General features: G+C 42.8%; 1 protein-coding gene across 1 annotated transcript in view; it reads left to right on the top strand.

The window, feature by feature from the left end:
• Positions 1 to 6637: 6637 nt before the first annotated feature.
• Positions 6638 to 16269, top strand: part of zgc:65895 (uncharacterized protein LOC393546 homolog) — a 51717-nt gene continuing 42085 nt past the window's right edge. The window contains exon 1 of the mRNA XM_068040192.1: positions 6638 to 6975. Within this exon, the coding sequence (XP_067896293.1) occupies positions 6869 to 6975 (107 nt within the window). The 5' untranslated portion in view covers positions 6638 to 6868. The remainder of the gene's footprint in view (positions 6976 to 16269) is intronic.

The raw sequence follows: 16269 nt of genomic DNA on the forward strand, positions 1-16269 counted from the left end.
GGTGTCAAATTTTGTTAATGCACCTGTGAAGCACCTTGGGGTATTTTATTACATTGTAGGTACTATATAAATGCAAGTTGTTCTATTAAAGAGAGAAAGAGGCCATTTGGCAGGTGCTTGCTGTAATCTCATTTGTTGTGTCCCTTTTAATATTTTTCCTTATTACATACTTAGTTTATTTTTACAAGATGTTGCCATTTCTGCTTTAGTTAGCTATTGTGATTTGACAGATCTAGCTGCGGTATAACTTCAAGCCAGCTAAGGCTCTATGCTCCACATCCTAGGATGCATCTAGAAATGACAGGTCTGATGTTAACAGACAATAGTTATTTAGGTATTTAAGTCAGAGCCTTAAAATTTTATGGAATGAGGCTTGAAATTGTGGAAGTGGTGCAAATGACCCAAAGTACAAATTTCATTTTTAGTGCATCAGAATTGCCAGTTTCTGAGCACAAAGAGGCCAAGATATTGGATTTTATGTATATTTTGTGCAGAGATTCATTGAGGATATGAATGGTAAGTGCTGCACCAGTTTTCTATTAATGCCCCTGGAGGGGAGGCGGTGGCATAATGGTATTATCACTGGACTAATAACCCAGAGACCCAGGGTATTTCTCTGGGGATATGGATTCGAATCCCACCACAGCAGAAGGTGGAATTTGAATTTAATTAATAAAAATCTGGAATTAAAAGCTAGTCTAATGATGGCCATAAAACTATTGTCGTTTGTTGTAAAAACCCATTTGGTTCACTAATGTCCTTTAGGGAAGGAAATCTGCTGTCCCTACCTGGTCTGGCCCACATGTGACTCCAGACCCACAGCAATGTGGTTAACTCTTACATGCCCTCTGAAATGGCCTAGCAAGCCACTCGGTTGTACCTAACCGCTATGAAGTCAATAAAAACGGAATGAAACCAGACGGACCACCCGGCATCGACCTAGGCACCGGAAACGACAACGGCAAACCCAGCCCTGTCGACCCTGCAATGTTCTCCTTACTAACATCTGGAGGCTTGTGCAAAGTTGGGAGAGCTGTCCCACAGACTAGTCGAGCAACAGCCTGACCTAGTCATACTCAAAGAATCGTACCTTACAGACAATGTCCCAGACACTGCAATCACTATCCCTGGGTATGTCCTGCCCCACCGGCAGGACAGACCCAGCAGAGGTGGCAGCACAGTGGTCTACAGTAGGGAGGGAGTTGCCTTGGGAGTTCTCAACATCGACTCCAGACCCCATGAAGTCTCATGGCATCAGGTCAAACATGGGCAAGGTAACCTCCTACTGATTACGACCGACTGCCCTCCCTCAGCTGATGAGTCAGTACTCCTCCATGTTGAACACCACTTGGAGGAAGCACTGAGTGTGGCAAGGGCACAAAATGTACTCTGGGTGGGGGACTTCAATGTCCATCACCAAGAGTGGCTCAATAGCACCTCTGCTGACCGAGCTGGCTGAGTACTAAAGGACATAGCTGCCAGACTGGGTCGACACGAGGGAAAAACATACTTGACCTTGTCCTCACCAATCTGCCTGCCGTAGATGCTTCTGTCCATGATTGTATTGGTAGGACTGACCACCGCACAGTCCTTGTGGAGACGACGTCCCGCCTTCACATTGAGGATACCATCCATTGTGCTGTGTGGCACTATCACCGTGTTAAATGGGATAGATTTCGAACAGATCTAGCAATACAAAACTGGGCATCCATGAGGCACTGTGGGCCATCAGCAGCAGCAGAATTGTACTCAATCACAATCTGTAACCTCATGGCCCGGCATATCCTCCGCTCTACCATTACCATCAAGCCAGGAGACCAACCCTGGTTCAATGAAGAGTGCAGGAGGGCATGCCAGGAGCAGCACCAGGCGTACCTCAAAATGAGGTGTCAACCTGATGAAGCTACAACCCAGGACTACTTGCATGCCAAACTGCATAAGCAGCATGCGATAGACAGAGCTAAACGATCCCATAACCAACGGATCAGATCTAAGCTCTGCAGTCCTGCCACATCCAGTTGTGAATGGTGGTGGACAATTAAACAACTAACTGGAGGAGGTGGCTCCACAAACATCCCCATCCTCAATGATGAGGGAGCTCAGCACATCAGTGCGAAAGATAAGGCAGAAGCATTTGCAACAATCTTCAGCCAGAAGTGCCGAGTTGATGATCCATCTCGGCCCCCTCTTGAAGTCCCCAGCATTACAGATGCCAGACTTCAGCCAGTTCGATTCACTCCGCATGATATCAAGAAACGACTGAAGGCACTGGATACGGCAAAGGCTATGGGTCCTGACAATATTCCGGCAATAGTACTGAAGACCTGTGCTCCAGAACTTGCTGCACCCCTAGCCAAGCTGTTGTAGTATAGCTATGACACTGGCATCTACCCGGCAATGTGGAAAATTGCCCAGATTGTCCTGTACACAAAAAGCAGGAGAAGTCCAACCTGGCCAACTACCGCCCCATCAGTCTACTCTCAATCATCAGTAAAGTGATGGAAGGTGTCATCAACAGTGCCATCAAGCGGCACTTGCTTAGCAACAACCTGCTCAGTGACACTCAGTTTGGGTTCCGACAGGGCCACTCAGCTCCTGACTTCATTACAGCCTTGGTTCAAACATGGACAAAAGAGCTGAACTCAAGAGGTGAGGTGAGAGTGACTGCCCTTGACATCAAGGCAGTATTTGACCGAGTATGGCATCAAGGAGCCCTAGCAAAAATGAGGTCAATGGGAATCGGGGAAAACCCTCTGCTGGTTGGAGTCATACCTAGTGCAAAGGAAGATGGCTGTGGTTGTTGGATGTCAATCATCTGAACTCCAGGACATCACTGCAGGAGTTGCTCAGGGTGGTGTCCTAGGCCCAACCATCTTCAGCTGCTTCATCAATGACCTTCCTTCAATCATAAGGTCAGAAGTGGGGATGTTCGCTGATGATTGCACAATGTTCAGCACCATTCGCATCTCCTCAGATACTGAAGCAGTCCGGGTAAAAATGCAGCAAGATCTGAACAATAACCAGGCTTGGGCTGCTAAGTGGCAAGTAACATTTGCGCAACACAAGTGCCAGGCAATGACCATCTCCAACAAGAGAATCTAACCATCTCCCCTTGACATTCAATGGCATTACCATCGCTGAATCCCCCACTATCAACATCCTAGGGGCTACCATTGACCAGAAACTGAACTGGAGCAGCCATATAAATACCGTGGCTACAAGAACAGGTCAGAGGCTGGGAATCCTGCAGCGAGTAACTCAACTCCTGACTCCCCAAAGCCTGTCCACCATCTACAAGGCACAAGTCAGGAGTGTGATGGAATACTCTCCACATGCCTGGATGGGTGCAGCTCCAACAACACTCAAGAAGCTCGACACCATCCAGGACAAAGCAGCCCGCTTGATTGGCACACCATCCACTAACATTCACTCCCTCCACCACCAATGCACAGTGGCAGCAGTGTGTACCATCAACAAGATGCACTGCAGCAACACACCAAGGTTCCTTAGACAGCACCTTCCAAACCCGTGACCTCTACCACCTCGAAGGACAAGAGCAGCAGATGCATGGGAACATGACCACCTGTATGTTTTCCTCCAAGTCACATACCATCCTGACTTGGAACTATATTGCCGTTCCTTCACTGTCGCTAGGTCAAAATCCTGGAACTCCCTTCCTAAAGCACTGTGGGTATACCTACCTCACGAGGACTGCAGCGGTTCAAGAAGGCAGCTCACCACCACCTTCTCGAGGGCAATTACGGATGGGCAATAAATGCTGGCCTGGCCAGCGACGCCCACATCCCATGAATGAATAAGAAAAAATAATGTTCTATAGGGAGGAAGTTCGACAGAACATGTCTGATCTCAAGTTGTTAATTTTCCACATGATCAACTGGGCAGTGTCAACAAGAGTACAATCATGTTGCACTTTTTTGTAATTTGTTTCTGCTTTTTGAAGCTTTCGTCACCCCCCCCCCCCCCCCCCGCCCCAAAAACTGCTACCCTCCAAATATTGAGCAGTCCTGGATAAAATGCTGGGTAGGTGAACCCGCTCCGAGGCTCTGGTAGTGCTGTGCAAGAATGGTCTGGGTTGATAATCATCTTTCCCTTCCTTCTGCACCTCTCTCTGAAATGGCCAGACAAAATTGAAAACATTGTGTACAGACTCGAGCCTCATTGCTCTGTGGCACAACATGTTGGTACAGCAACCTGCTCTGTCACTAAGCACCATGGTCATTGTGCTTAATATGAATTTATAACTCAAATTTAGTTCCTTTGAAGTAATTGGTGCGTAATAGAGGGTGGCTGTGCACGCAGCATTACCTTGAATTTATTACTTGGTCAACACTTCAACCAGAATAACAACTCTTGTGTTGGCAGAAATATTGCTTTTGAAAGTAAATTCGACGCTCAAAATGACTAATTTTAATAAATGCAGTACAATATGTTGGAGGTCTGCTGGATGGTAGATTTTCCCTGCAGTGGCTACACAAAATCCGCATACTGCTCCAGATTAGGTAGTGCAAGGCTAGTTTTAATGGCTTGATCGGGTACCCTTAGAGAATTTGGTTGCTGTGGATTGTATTTCTGGACTGAAGTACAACTAATAATGGTAACAAGCTCATATAGTATTTGTTTTAACCTCTCACATTAAACCACGTTGTATGAATGGATAGTGTCTTGTTTCACGGGTTTCACTAGTCTTGTCAAATGCAAATCTTTTCCTTAGTCCAGTAACATTTTAAAAGCTGGATCTGTTTTTTGGCAGGGACAAGGATGGCAAAACAAAACTATGCCATTGAGATAAATTTTAAAATCTGATTATCTGTGGATTAAATTTGGAATAATTAATGTCTGATATCTCCTATCTTTCCTGCTGTTCTCTATAGTTTTTGACTGACCGATTTGACATCCTATTGTATAGGCAGTTGTAAGTTGTCTCTCTGCAATCTGTCACTTTACATAAGTCCCTGGATGGTTTGGGACAAAGGAGGAAAGCACAGCCTGGTGCTGAATTCTTAGAATTTGTCAGGTAAGAAAGCAATGCTGTGCACTGTGGGGGCCTTTTACAGTTAGTGGCTGGAAGTAGTTATTTTACACAGTGACTCACTTTGCCAAATTATTCAGATTTCCAGTTAACTCCCAAATGTTCGTTTAGAACTCGGTGTGAACAGATTCTGATAGTTTTGTATTTAGATTGTTTTTACACCATGAACTAATGATTATCTTTTTCTCGAGCTTTGGGTTATCTGTTGCTTTCCTCCCCTCCTCAAAAGGCAGTCCTTACAAGGCTTTACCAGTGAACTAGAATAAATAAATGGCAAGTTGATTGACACTCCATTAGATTTTGTTTTCCATGCTGACCTTAAGTAGTTAAGTAGATAAATATATTGAGTGGCATACTGCTAAGTCATAAAGACTCGGGCAGTTCACATTTAATCTAGGCTGTTAACTTGACTGGCAGTGGGAGAATTATCATTGGTCCCAATTTCCCGAGTGTAGAGAGGGGATATCAGCTGGGATTCCTGCTTCAGTGTCCAGTGATGTGCTGGGAAACATGTGCATAGACAGAATTGGACTTGAATTTTCTCCTCTCCACTCCCATCTCTTTCCTGTGTTTGTATAAAATCAATAACTTCCAACATTAATTTGACTGGGCTAACGCTTGGAGAGGGATACGTGAGGTGGAACCTTTAGGACCAGACATGGCAAAATTGGAAGTGGATCTTCTCTTCCCCCCCCCCCCCATCCCCCCCAAACTTCCCCATGGGGCAGCACCTCACCCTGCACCCTTTGTCCAAACATTTGCTGTCCATATCCTGACTCTCACCAACTTCCGCTCACTCATCACCCCTGTGCTCACTGACCTACATTGGCACCTCGATTTTTAAAAAAAAGAAATTCATCCCAGTTTTCAAATCGTTCCATGGCCTCGTCCCTCCCTAACTCTAGCCCCATAACTCAGATTTCCTCACTCCTTCAAATCTGGTCTCTTGTGTATCTCCAGTTTTCATCCTTCCACCATTGGCAGCAGTGCCCTCAGCTGCCGAGGCCCTAAGCTCTGGAATTCGCTCCCCATCACCCTCCTCTCTCCTCCTTTCAGCTGCTGTTTAAAACCTACCTCTGACCAAGCTTTTAGTCACCTGGTCTAATAACTCCTTATGTGGCTCGGTGTCAAATTTTGTTTGACAATCCAGTAAAGCTCCTTGGGGCATTTTACTACATTAAAGGTGCTATAAAAATGTATGTTGTATGTTGAGATCACTGGTGAGAAAGGATCATGACTGAACCACATCCTACGTTTCTGGCACAATGCATCGTACATTTGAAAAATAATCTCTCTCTCTTTGCAGTAATTTACTGGGTGCTCTTGAGCAAGCACTGTTAACAGAAAATGTACCTGAGCTGATGGTGTTTTTTTGTTGTTGTACAGAAATATGAATAAATTTCATTCACATCAAAAATCACCTTGACTTACAGGACTCACTATGTCTTGGTTAGTGGGTCTGTGCTCACTGGGTTGTATAATCACTCTTCATAAAGATTCTAATCTCTGGTGATGGTTTATGTAACAGTGTGTCAGGTGATCCAAGTCCAGTGACGTCGCTGCCTGGCTTTCTCTTTTCAGCTAGTATTCAGCTGGGAAAGAGTGTGGAACAATCTTGCGTGTAAGAAGCAAATGAGTCATCTGTACAGTGAAAACCCGCAGGCCTTGCAATGTGCATGTGTGTTCTGGACATTACAACCTGCATTTGTTTTCTGGTCATTTTGTGAAATGCACAGTGCTGTACCTTAGAGAATGTGATGACTTGTCTCTCAGAATTAGGTCCATTGGAGTGTGGTGTGTTGATTTGTCGTTTGGAGCATGCAACGTAAGAGTTTATCAATGAAAAATACAGTTCTTCGTGCTCGGGGCCGAGACAGAATGGCCATCAAAGTGCTATTTTGGGAGTTGGAGCAACATTTGAAGAGGTATTTCTGAAATACTGTCTTTAAAACCTGCCTAAAAATACAAATACATTTTATTAAAAAAAGAATAAACTTTGAACGATCTCAGTGCAATTCCTTTTAGATGAATCAGCACGTAGATCAAAAGTTGTAATATTTTAATGTAGATTTCATATCTTGGTAATTTGAAGTGTTTTACTACTCGACATTGTAATTTGCCTTTAACCTATCTTTGACATTTGTTCTGTACAATGCCAGTATTTCTGGAAATGCATTACTCCACTACAGTCGGTTAGTGAATGTCAGCACATTGTATTCGTTAATTGTTAAATGTTTTCCTGAGTGGAAGTGGAAGCTCCTCTTCTTTCAAGAATGCTTGCAGTGCCCTCTGTCATTAATTGCTAGTCCAGTGTGTTACAAGCGATTCTAAGGGAACTTGGCTGTTATAAAATGGGGAAAACTGGAGTTGGTTTGTCAGTTTCCTTCTGTGTTTTTAAAAAAAGCTCCTTGTTTTGTTCCAGTACTTTGTCACAAAATAACTTAACAATTGATATGAGCTTCTCATAAGGGGACATTTTATATTTGTACCTTACAACTTATGTTTCTGGTTGCAAGACATTTACGTGCATTGGATTTACTGTAAACTAAATGGATGTCACCGTGCATTCCAGTTGCAGTATATGTAAAGAATAATCAGCTTCTTCTGGCTCTCAGTTGCCCCATTGCAAGCGTGTTGCAGTCAAGGCATGTGTAGCCTAAAACATTGATCAGTGCTGGTCGTTGTTTTGGACCAGACATGGTTCCTATATTCCAAGTACAGGCAGTTAAATTTGTTTAAGTATGTAGCATATTTGAACAAATATAATATCAGTAAACAATTAATATGAAGGTCAGTAGTGAGTTGCCTATGTGCAGCAGCATGCCCGTATCCTTTTGTGACTAATTTTCATTTCACCTTTTACAGAGTACCTGAAGTCATAACCTTACAGCCTTCACCCTCCCACTGTGCAAGCCTGTTCATATATGTGCAGCTTCGTCTGTGTACTTTTCTCTGTTATTTTACGGACATTGGTTTGATAATGAGCATTGCTTCTGGGCTCCGGAATTTTTTATTCAGTTCCTGCTTTTCAAGTCTACCCACCCTGCTTGTTATGCAATGCATCTGAATCTGTCCTAACTTAATTTGACTGTCTTGTACATTAAATACTCTTGCAGAGTCCATAGGTAAATGGTAACAACAACTAGCTGGGTATTAGCTTTACTTCTGAAATCCCTGCTAAAACACACATGAGCTTTTTCCAAATTTTCTCCTCTGTAAAATACTTAAAGGCAAGTTCAACAACCACGACTGCATATTTTGTACATTTCAAATAAGACGAGTCCTGTGGCACTTTATAGGGAAAGTGATAGATGCTCAGCAGCGAGTAGGAGAGAAATTAAACAAGGTGACTGAAGTTTTTGAGGAGACTTTTGAAGATGGGGAGAATGGTCGCAAAGTTTAGGGAGTTCCAGACTGCAAGAGTGTGATAGCTGATAGCCATGCTATTAATTGATAGAGGAGGGTTGGGCGAGCAGAGATTTCAAAGAACACGGTGTGCTGAGACGTAGAATTGAAGAATCGTAGAATGTTACAGAACAAAAACAGGCCTTTTAGCCCACCATATTACACCAGCTACTCTCCTCGCTCCATACACCTTTTAATACTTTTCTTTTCACACTGCTATCTAATTACCTTTGATAAGAATTCATAGGCTCTGCTTTAATAGTGGTTTGTGGCAGAGAATTCCACATTCTAACCACCCACTATGAGAATTAATTTCTTTCTAACCTTGCCTTTTTGCCTTCCTGTGTCAGCCGTGGCTCAGGTGGGAAAATACTAGGATCTGAGTCGCAAGGTTGTGGGTTCAAGTCGCACTGCAGAACGTCAGCTGTTACTCCAGTGCAGTACTGAGGTTTGAGATGAGAAGTTAAACTGAGGCCCCGTCAGGTCCCATGGCACTATTTTGAAAAAGAGCAGGGAGTTATTCCTGGTGTCTTGGCCAATATTTATCCCTCAGTCAACATCACAAAAACAGATTATGTGGTCATTATCACATTGCTGTTTGTGGGAGTTTACTGTGTGCAAACTGGCTGCCGTGTTTCCTACATCTGTGACTACAATTCAAAAAATACTTCTGTAGAGAGCTTTGGGACATCTGGTGGTTGTGAAAGATGCTATATAAATGCAAGTCTGCCTTTTTTTCTTTTTCCTGGCAATTACATTCTAGTGAACTTTTGTGGCACCTTTTTCATTGCTTTCGTACCCTCTCTATAATGAAGGACCCAAATCTGTAAGCAACTACAGCCTAAGTTCTTGCACAAGTTCAACATTGCCTTAATAATAAAAGCAAAATACTGCGGATGCTGGAAATCTGAAACAAAAACAAGAAATGCTGGATTCACTCAGCAGGTCTGGCAGCATCTGTGGAAAGAGAAGCAGAGTTAATGTTTCGGGTCAGTGACCCAACATTGCCTCATTGGTTTTATATTTTGTGCTTCTTCAAAACCAAGGATTTTGTACATTCTTGTCATTAGCACTTGTGGATCAATTTTAAGACTATGATGAGCATTTTGCACTGGGGAAGGAGTCAATGAAGGTTGATAAGGATCGGGGTGATAGGTTTGTGGGCCAGAACAGTTGCCTTCTCTGATCCAGTTCTGGTTGAGTTGAAGTTAATGTTGAATGGAGCTTAGGAGGTTGGCAAGGAAAATCTTGGAGAAGGCAAGCCTTAAGGTGAAAGTGTGGATGAGGAGGATTTCAGTGGTGGGTGGACAGGAGGAAGACAAGTAAAGTCCTGAAGGTGGAATTAAACAGTCATGGTGATGCATCCGGGATGGATTTTGAAGCTCACTTCAGATTCTTAGTTGATTAGAGACACTTAACTGATACTACAAAATTTGCACACTCTAAGCAAATTAACATTCTCCTTTACAAATATAATTGGGATACGTGTGAATATAATTGCTTCACTCTTTTCTTCCCTTTGCATATAGAGGAAATATTCAGTACACAAGTTGAAGAAATAAAAGTACGTGATTTTGTTAGGAAACTTGACACTGAGATTGTCAGAAGCTGCTCTAGTCCTTTTGAAGTGTCTACTGAGATTGCAAAAAGTATTCACATTAATCGAGTTTGACGTTAGTTTTTGTTAAATGTTTCTGATGGTGCAAACTACAAATATCCAAACATCCACCAGTTCTCAGGTTCTGATGACATTGTGCCCAAATGCTGAAAGGCAAGTTTCAGGAAGGGGTGACGGGTGTTAGGGGTGGGGCAGAAAGAATGAGAGAGATGGGTTTAAAGTCTACTACGAAGTAAGAGAATTAAGCTATCTGAATCAGTTACTTATGCAGTGATCATAGGGAATAAATTGGCCAAAGGTTCATTCTTTCTTTCTTTCCCCCTTCACCCAGCACTCACCCCCCAGAAATAAAATGACCATCTTGAAGTATATAGCCACCAGAACAGAGAAGCTGGTCATTCATAGGCATGCTTCCCCCCATAACTTTCGTGAATGGATGTACAGTTACTCCTGCTTGAATTTAGCAATGCAAATAAGAAGGCAAATTGAACTTTAAAGGGGAAAAGGTTGGATTATTAATTTAAAACCACTTGATTCAAATTATGGGAGTAGATTCTACCATGTTTTCCTGGCTCCGTTACAAATATTTCTCCCCCATTAGTAAACCAGACAACAGGAGACAGGGCATACTCGGTGAATTGTTATCTGCATCAGAATCCCTCTGTTTGGCCAGTGCTGAAGCAATCAGTGTATGCATGTACCTTTTAGAATCTTTTGTCACTTCATTCCTCCTGAAGGTGGCAATAAACTCGGTATGTACTTTGGCTGTACCTTTGGTATTATTTAGAGTAATTCACCCCTGTTAATATTTAAACTAGAGTATATTTGCAATTTTTAATTGCATTAAACATGGTCTGCTTGTTGCAGGGGGCTGAATTTTGAGTGCGCTGCAAATTGCTCGGGGGAATCCACTGACGTGATGTTTTGCGCGGGGGCTCATTTAAATGGAGGGGGCGGAACAGCCAGACCCCCCCCCCCCCCCGCTACATCGAGGGTGGCAGCTCAGTCTTGGGAATGGCGTCTGGCACCACCGCACAGACGGCGGTGCCATTTTTAAAGGGCTTCAAGCCCCGACAGCTGATGTGAAATTTTAAAGAGACCAGCACGTTAAATTTCAATAAAAACAGTAAATTGAACATCAAAGCCCTTCTTTCAAACCCCCTCCCCCCCCATGATCAAACAATATAATTACTTCCCTCTCCCTTTGTCTGTGTGGACATCCAAAGGCGTGAGAGTTCCAGCCAATGCCAGAGTATCGGCTTGGGACAGCCGTCGGCACCAGGTAAGTTTATTTGCACGCATCAACCTTTATTAGCATATTGAAATGAAGGCCCTGCTGCCGCTGGTTAAATGCGGCAGGGCCTTCTCGGCAGCGGGGATGGTGGCGGGTCTTTCCTTTTTCCGGGCCCCCCACCCCTACTCCGACACGATCCCTGATGGCAGAGGACTAGTAAAATTCAGCCCACTGTTTCTATGTTCTATAATATTTCTCCACCAATTGATTGACCAATTTATGGCTAGATCCCTAGCCCATAACAGTCCTATCAGCTGAAGATCTTGCAGCTCTGCTCAGCTGTCTAACATACCCCTAAAGGGTTAAGATGTTAGGCATGCAGAACAAGCTACAAAGGCTTGTTGACAACTCCTCCTTTGCCATTCTGATAGAGTAGGAGGGGCATGACTTTTGTGCTGTCAAATTCAGTTTCAGGGAAACTAGCTGTCAACAAAACAACCTGCTTCTTTTTTCCACAAGTCATTTGAGCTAAAATCCAATCCCACAGCAAAGTTCCAAACACCAATCTCAAAATATTTGTATTTCAACCTGACATAGGCACAAATTCCAAAATGATTCCCTTTGTGAGGAACCAGACTAGTCAAATAAAAAGCCATGTGATGTAATTAGTTCAGTTAACAATGAAAGTTGTCTTTAACCATGAGCGGCCTTTTTCTGTGCAAACCTTTATTTCATTTTTCTGTTTTGTTCCCTATTTTTCTAAATGTTTAGAAGATGTTAGTTACAGATGCAAATAGATGGCAAAATAAATATAGATAGCAGTGCAGAATTTTGTTCACCTATGTAACACATGAAATGCGGAATATTGATTAACACTTTAAAACAAGTAAGTGACACAGAGGAACCCAGTGCTGCGAATTGAAGTTTGAAAATTATGGCAATGTGACCCAACCCTAATTTGTGGAATGCGGTTTGGTATCATGGAAAAAAAGTCAGCTTAATGTAGATATAAAAATACAATAGTGAATCTGTCTTCTAAAAGCACCGAGATGGATAAAGTCCTCATGCTGCTTCAAGATTCTGACATTGACGTTAGGTGGTTGCCTCCGGGCAGTTCAGTTTGCTGTGTAGGTCATGTTGATTAGCAAAATAAGTCATGTAGTGCTGTCTGTTTCAGGCTTTAGATGTTTAAAATATGTCGAGGAGGCAGTTTTTACAGCAGAGCAAAGGTAAATTGGCATTTTCCCCTTTTTGTTAATTTCCACACATCATTATGCCAAGAGAAGGGGCATGGAGGCTGTTTGGCTTTCTGCCAAAGGCTGATGAGAGGTGTATCTGCTTGGTTTGAGATGATTTGCTGCTGAGATGTTTTTCCACTTTCCTTGGGGTTGCTTTCTTTTGCCACGGCCAGAATGGGACAGAGCTGGGAAGGCTTGGGACCATGGCTTAAGTTCTGCAGTTTGCTTTGCCACTTAAAATTAATTTAAAGCCTTGTAACCCAGCACCTTCACATTATGAGACACAAGAGTAAGTGTGGGAAAAGGAGAAAAGGCAGATATTCTCTGTTCTTCATACAATTTTAGGGATTTCTAAAAATCCCCATGCAAAATCTGGACTCAATAGGTAACAACTAAACTCTTCTCACCTAAAGCACACTCCTGGGCTAGAATCCCCACCCTCACACTGGACTGATCTGACTGAAATGTGATTACGAATATGAGCCTGAATTCTACCAACCTGTGCAATATTTTGGTACCTTTGGACTTCCCCTAATCTTGCTGCTGTTAAAAAATCTCTTCGCTGTTGGGGGCAGTACTTTCATTTGTGAATGATTAACAGCCCTTTAAACAGTAGGGCAGCTGCACATGAGCAAAGCCAAAATGGTGGGCCCCAAACCACATGCAACTAATGGGAGCCATTGACTACTGCTGAGATTTTAATTTGCGACCAGTGATGCTTTTGACCAGAGGCACCAAGTGAAACCCCCTCCAATATTTATGTTGGAAAGTGCTGCTGATGCAATTGTGTTAGTCAAAAATGTTAATGAAAAAGAGCATAAAAGAGCTATCCAGTGGTTCAATTTTGAGCCAGGTTGTACTTGACTGCTTAAAGTTTAGTAACTTAGTCTGGAGCTAGCTGATGATGAACGACTCCCCAGTTTCTGTAAAAGAAAAATGGCGAACCGAGTTTGCTTTCTTGCTGTTTAATGAATAGGCATGAAAAGAAGTTTTTATAACAGGAAAAAGCTGTCAGTCCCAAACAAGCCAGCAAGAATATCTTGTGAAAGCTTAGTGTACATGCAGAACAAAAACCAAGATTTACAAATTATCTTTATTATACCTGTGTCTCAACATATTAAAATACGTTAGTACAGATTTTCTGCCTGCTTTCATGCCTCAAATATTTATCAGAATAGTCTGGATTGTGCTGGAAATAGGCTAAAATCCAACGTTCACAATGCAGTATGTTCAAATGAGCTGAGGCATTCCAAATCCATGCCAGTGAAAACACAAACTAATCTCAATTTGCACACTGCCACTGATGAGACATTTTTGTCAATCAAATCAAAATCGCAATTGACATCCTGTGTGACTGAGGCTATGGTAAACTATTCCTCCTCATTCTTCTCAACCTGTCTGCAGCCTTTGATACTGTTGATCACGCCGTCATCCTTCAACATCTCTCCTCCATTGTCCACCTAAGTAGGACTGCCCTAGTCTGGTTCCATTCTTACCTATCGAATCATAGCCAAAGAGTCTCCTGCAATGGCTTCTCTTCTTGCTGTGACACTGTTACTTCTGGAGTCTCCCAAGGATCTAGCCCTTGGCCCCTCCTATTTCTCAGTGACATGCTGCCCTCGGCATCATTATCTGAAAGCATTACATCAGATTCCACATGTATGTTAATGACACCTAGGTCGACCTCACCTTCACCACTTCCAGATCCTCCCATTGCCTCTGCATTGCTAGACTGCTCGTCCGGCATCCAATTCTGGATGAAGAGAAATTTCCCCCAATTAAACATTGGGAAGGCTGCAGCCATTGTATTTAGCCCCCTCCACAAACTCTCTTTCCTTGCTACTGCTTCCAATCTTTAAAGGCGCTTTTTAAAAACCTGTCTCTTTGATCAAGTAGTAGTCACTGTCCTAATGTATCTTTTTATTGGCTGGTTGTCTGTTTTTATCTTCTTTCACTCCTGTGAAACACATTGGGACATTTTGCCAAGTTAAAGGTGCTTATAAATGCAAGGTGGTGGTTTACTGTTGGCAGACACATTCCAATGAAGCACTTCATATTTTGACTGCCAGCTATCTCCTCCACTCGGGCACCATGACATCCTCATTTTAACATTGCTTTTGCTAAGATTTTAGTTTTCCAAAAGGTTCGTGCTTGTGGATAACTGTAATAGGCTGCACTATGGAATCTTTCACTGTGGGCAAGTACTCTGAATCCACCCTCGTGGATTGTTCTGATCCTAAATTTTACCACCAAGTTTTGATATGCCACTGCTTTCATCTTTCCTGTATAAATTTTTGATTTGTCAAAATGACCACATTATGTTGTTTTGTTCATGTTTTTGCAATCTATATCCTGAATTTTAAAATGATACTTGGTTTTCTGAATGTGGATGTTTATCATATGTAATCATTATTCGAGTCGTACTATAATGGTGATATGTGAATGCCAAAACAGTGGAACAGAGCCTGTAACAACAGTAGTAGATCAATACTCGTCTGGCAATCCATTGTCTGCAAGAGTTTAGTTTAATTCTTTTCCCTGTATGATTTGCAATGAAAGCAATACAATATACTTTTTAAAAATGCACAGGCTACCTTCTATGTAACTGGCATCTCTTGTTTGAAAATGAGCCACAAGCAGTGTATTCTAATTGGTGAGTTTTTGTTGCACATTAAGATGAAGGATATTCGTGCGGGATAATGGAACATCTTGGCATTCAGTATTGGCACCAAGTGCTTCCAGCTCAGATATAGTGTGGTTGGATGCAGAATAAAACTGCCTATAGTGTGATCATAATATTCTTCAACCCAATCACAGAAATGCACGCATCTACAGACATTCCATTTCTGCCATCTGACAACCAATCCTGGATGAGCAGAAATTTCCTCCAACTAAATATTGGGAAGACAGAAGCCATTATTTTTGGTCCCCGCCATAAGCTCTGTTCCCAAGCCACTGTCTCCATTCCTCTCCCTAGTCACTGTCTATGGCTGAACCAGACTATTCACAACCATGACATCCTGCTTGACCCTGAGATGAGCTTCCGACTACCTATCAGCTCCATCACCATGACTGCCTACTTCCACATCCATAATGTCGCCCATCTCCATTCTTGCCTCAGCTCATCTGCTTAAAAGCTTCATCCATGCCTTTCTTACCTCTAGAGTTGACAATTGCTATGCTCTCCTGGTCAATCTCCCATCTTCCACTCTCAGTATACTTGATCTCATCTAAAACTCTACTTCCTGGATGCTGATGCACTAAGACCCACTCAGCCACCACCCCTATGCACACTAACTTACATTGGCTCCCAGTCCAACAGCACCTTGATACTAAAGTTTTCGACCTCGTTTTCAAATCCCTCCATGGTCTAACCCCTCCCGATCTCTGAAATCTCCTCCAGCCCTACAACTCTTTGCATTTCTCCAATTCTGGCCTCTCGCATATCTCTGATTCTAATTTTTTTTTTATTTATTTAGAGATACAGCACTGAAACAGGCCCTTCGGCCCACCGAGTCTGTGCCGACCATCAACCACCCATTTGTACTAATCCTACATTAATTCCATATTCCTACCACATCCCCACCTGTCCCTATATTTCCCTACCACCTACCTATACTAGGGGCAATTTATAATGGCCACTTTACCTATCAACCTGCAAGTCTTTGGCATGTGGGAGGAAACCGGAGTACCCGGAGGAAACCCACGCAGACACAGGGAGAAC

This window comes from Heterodontus francisci, chromosome 10 (genome assembly GCF_036365525.1).
Source record: "Heterodontus francisci isolate sHetFra1 chromosome 10, sHetFra1.hap1, whole genome shotgun sequence".
NCBI classification, from domain to species: Eukaryota; Metazoa; Chordata; class Chondrichthyes; order Heterodontiformes; family Heterodontidae; genus Heterodontus; species Heterodontus francisci.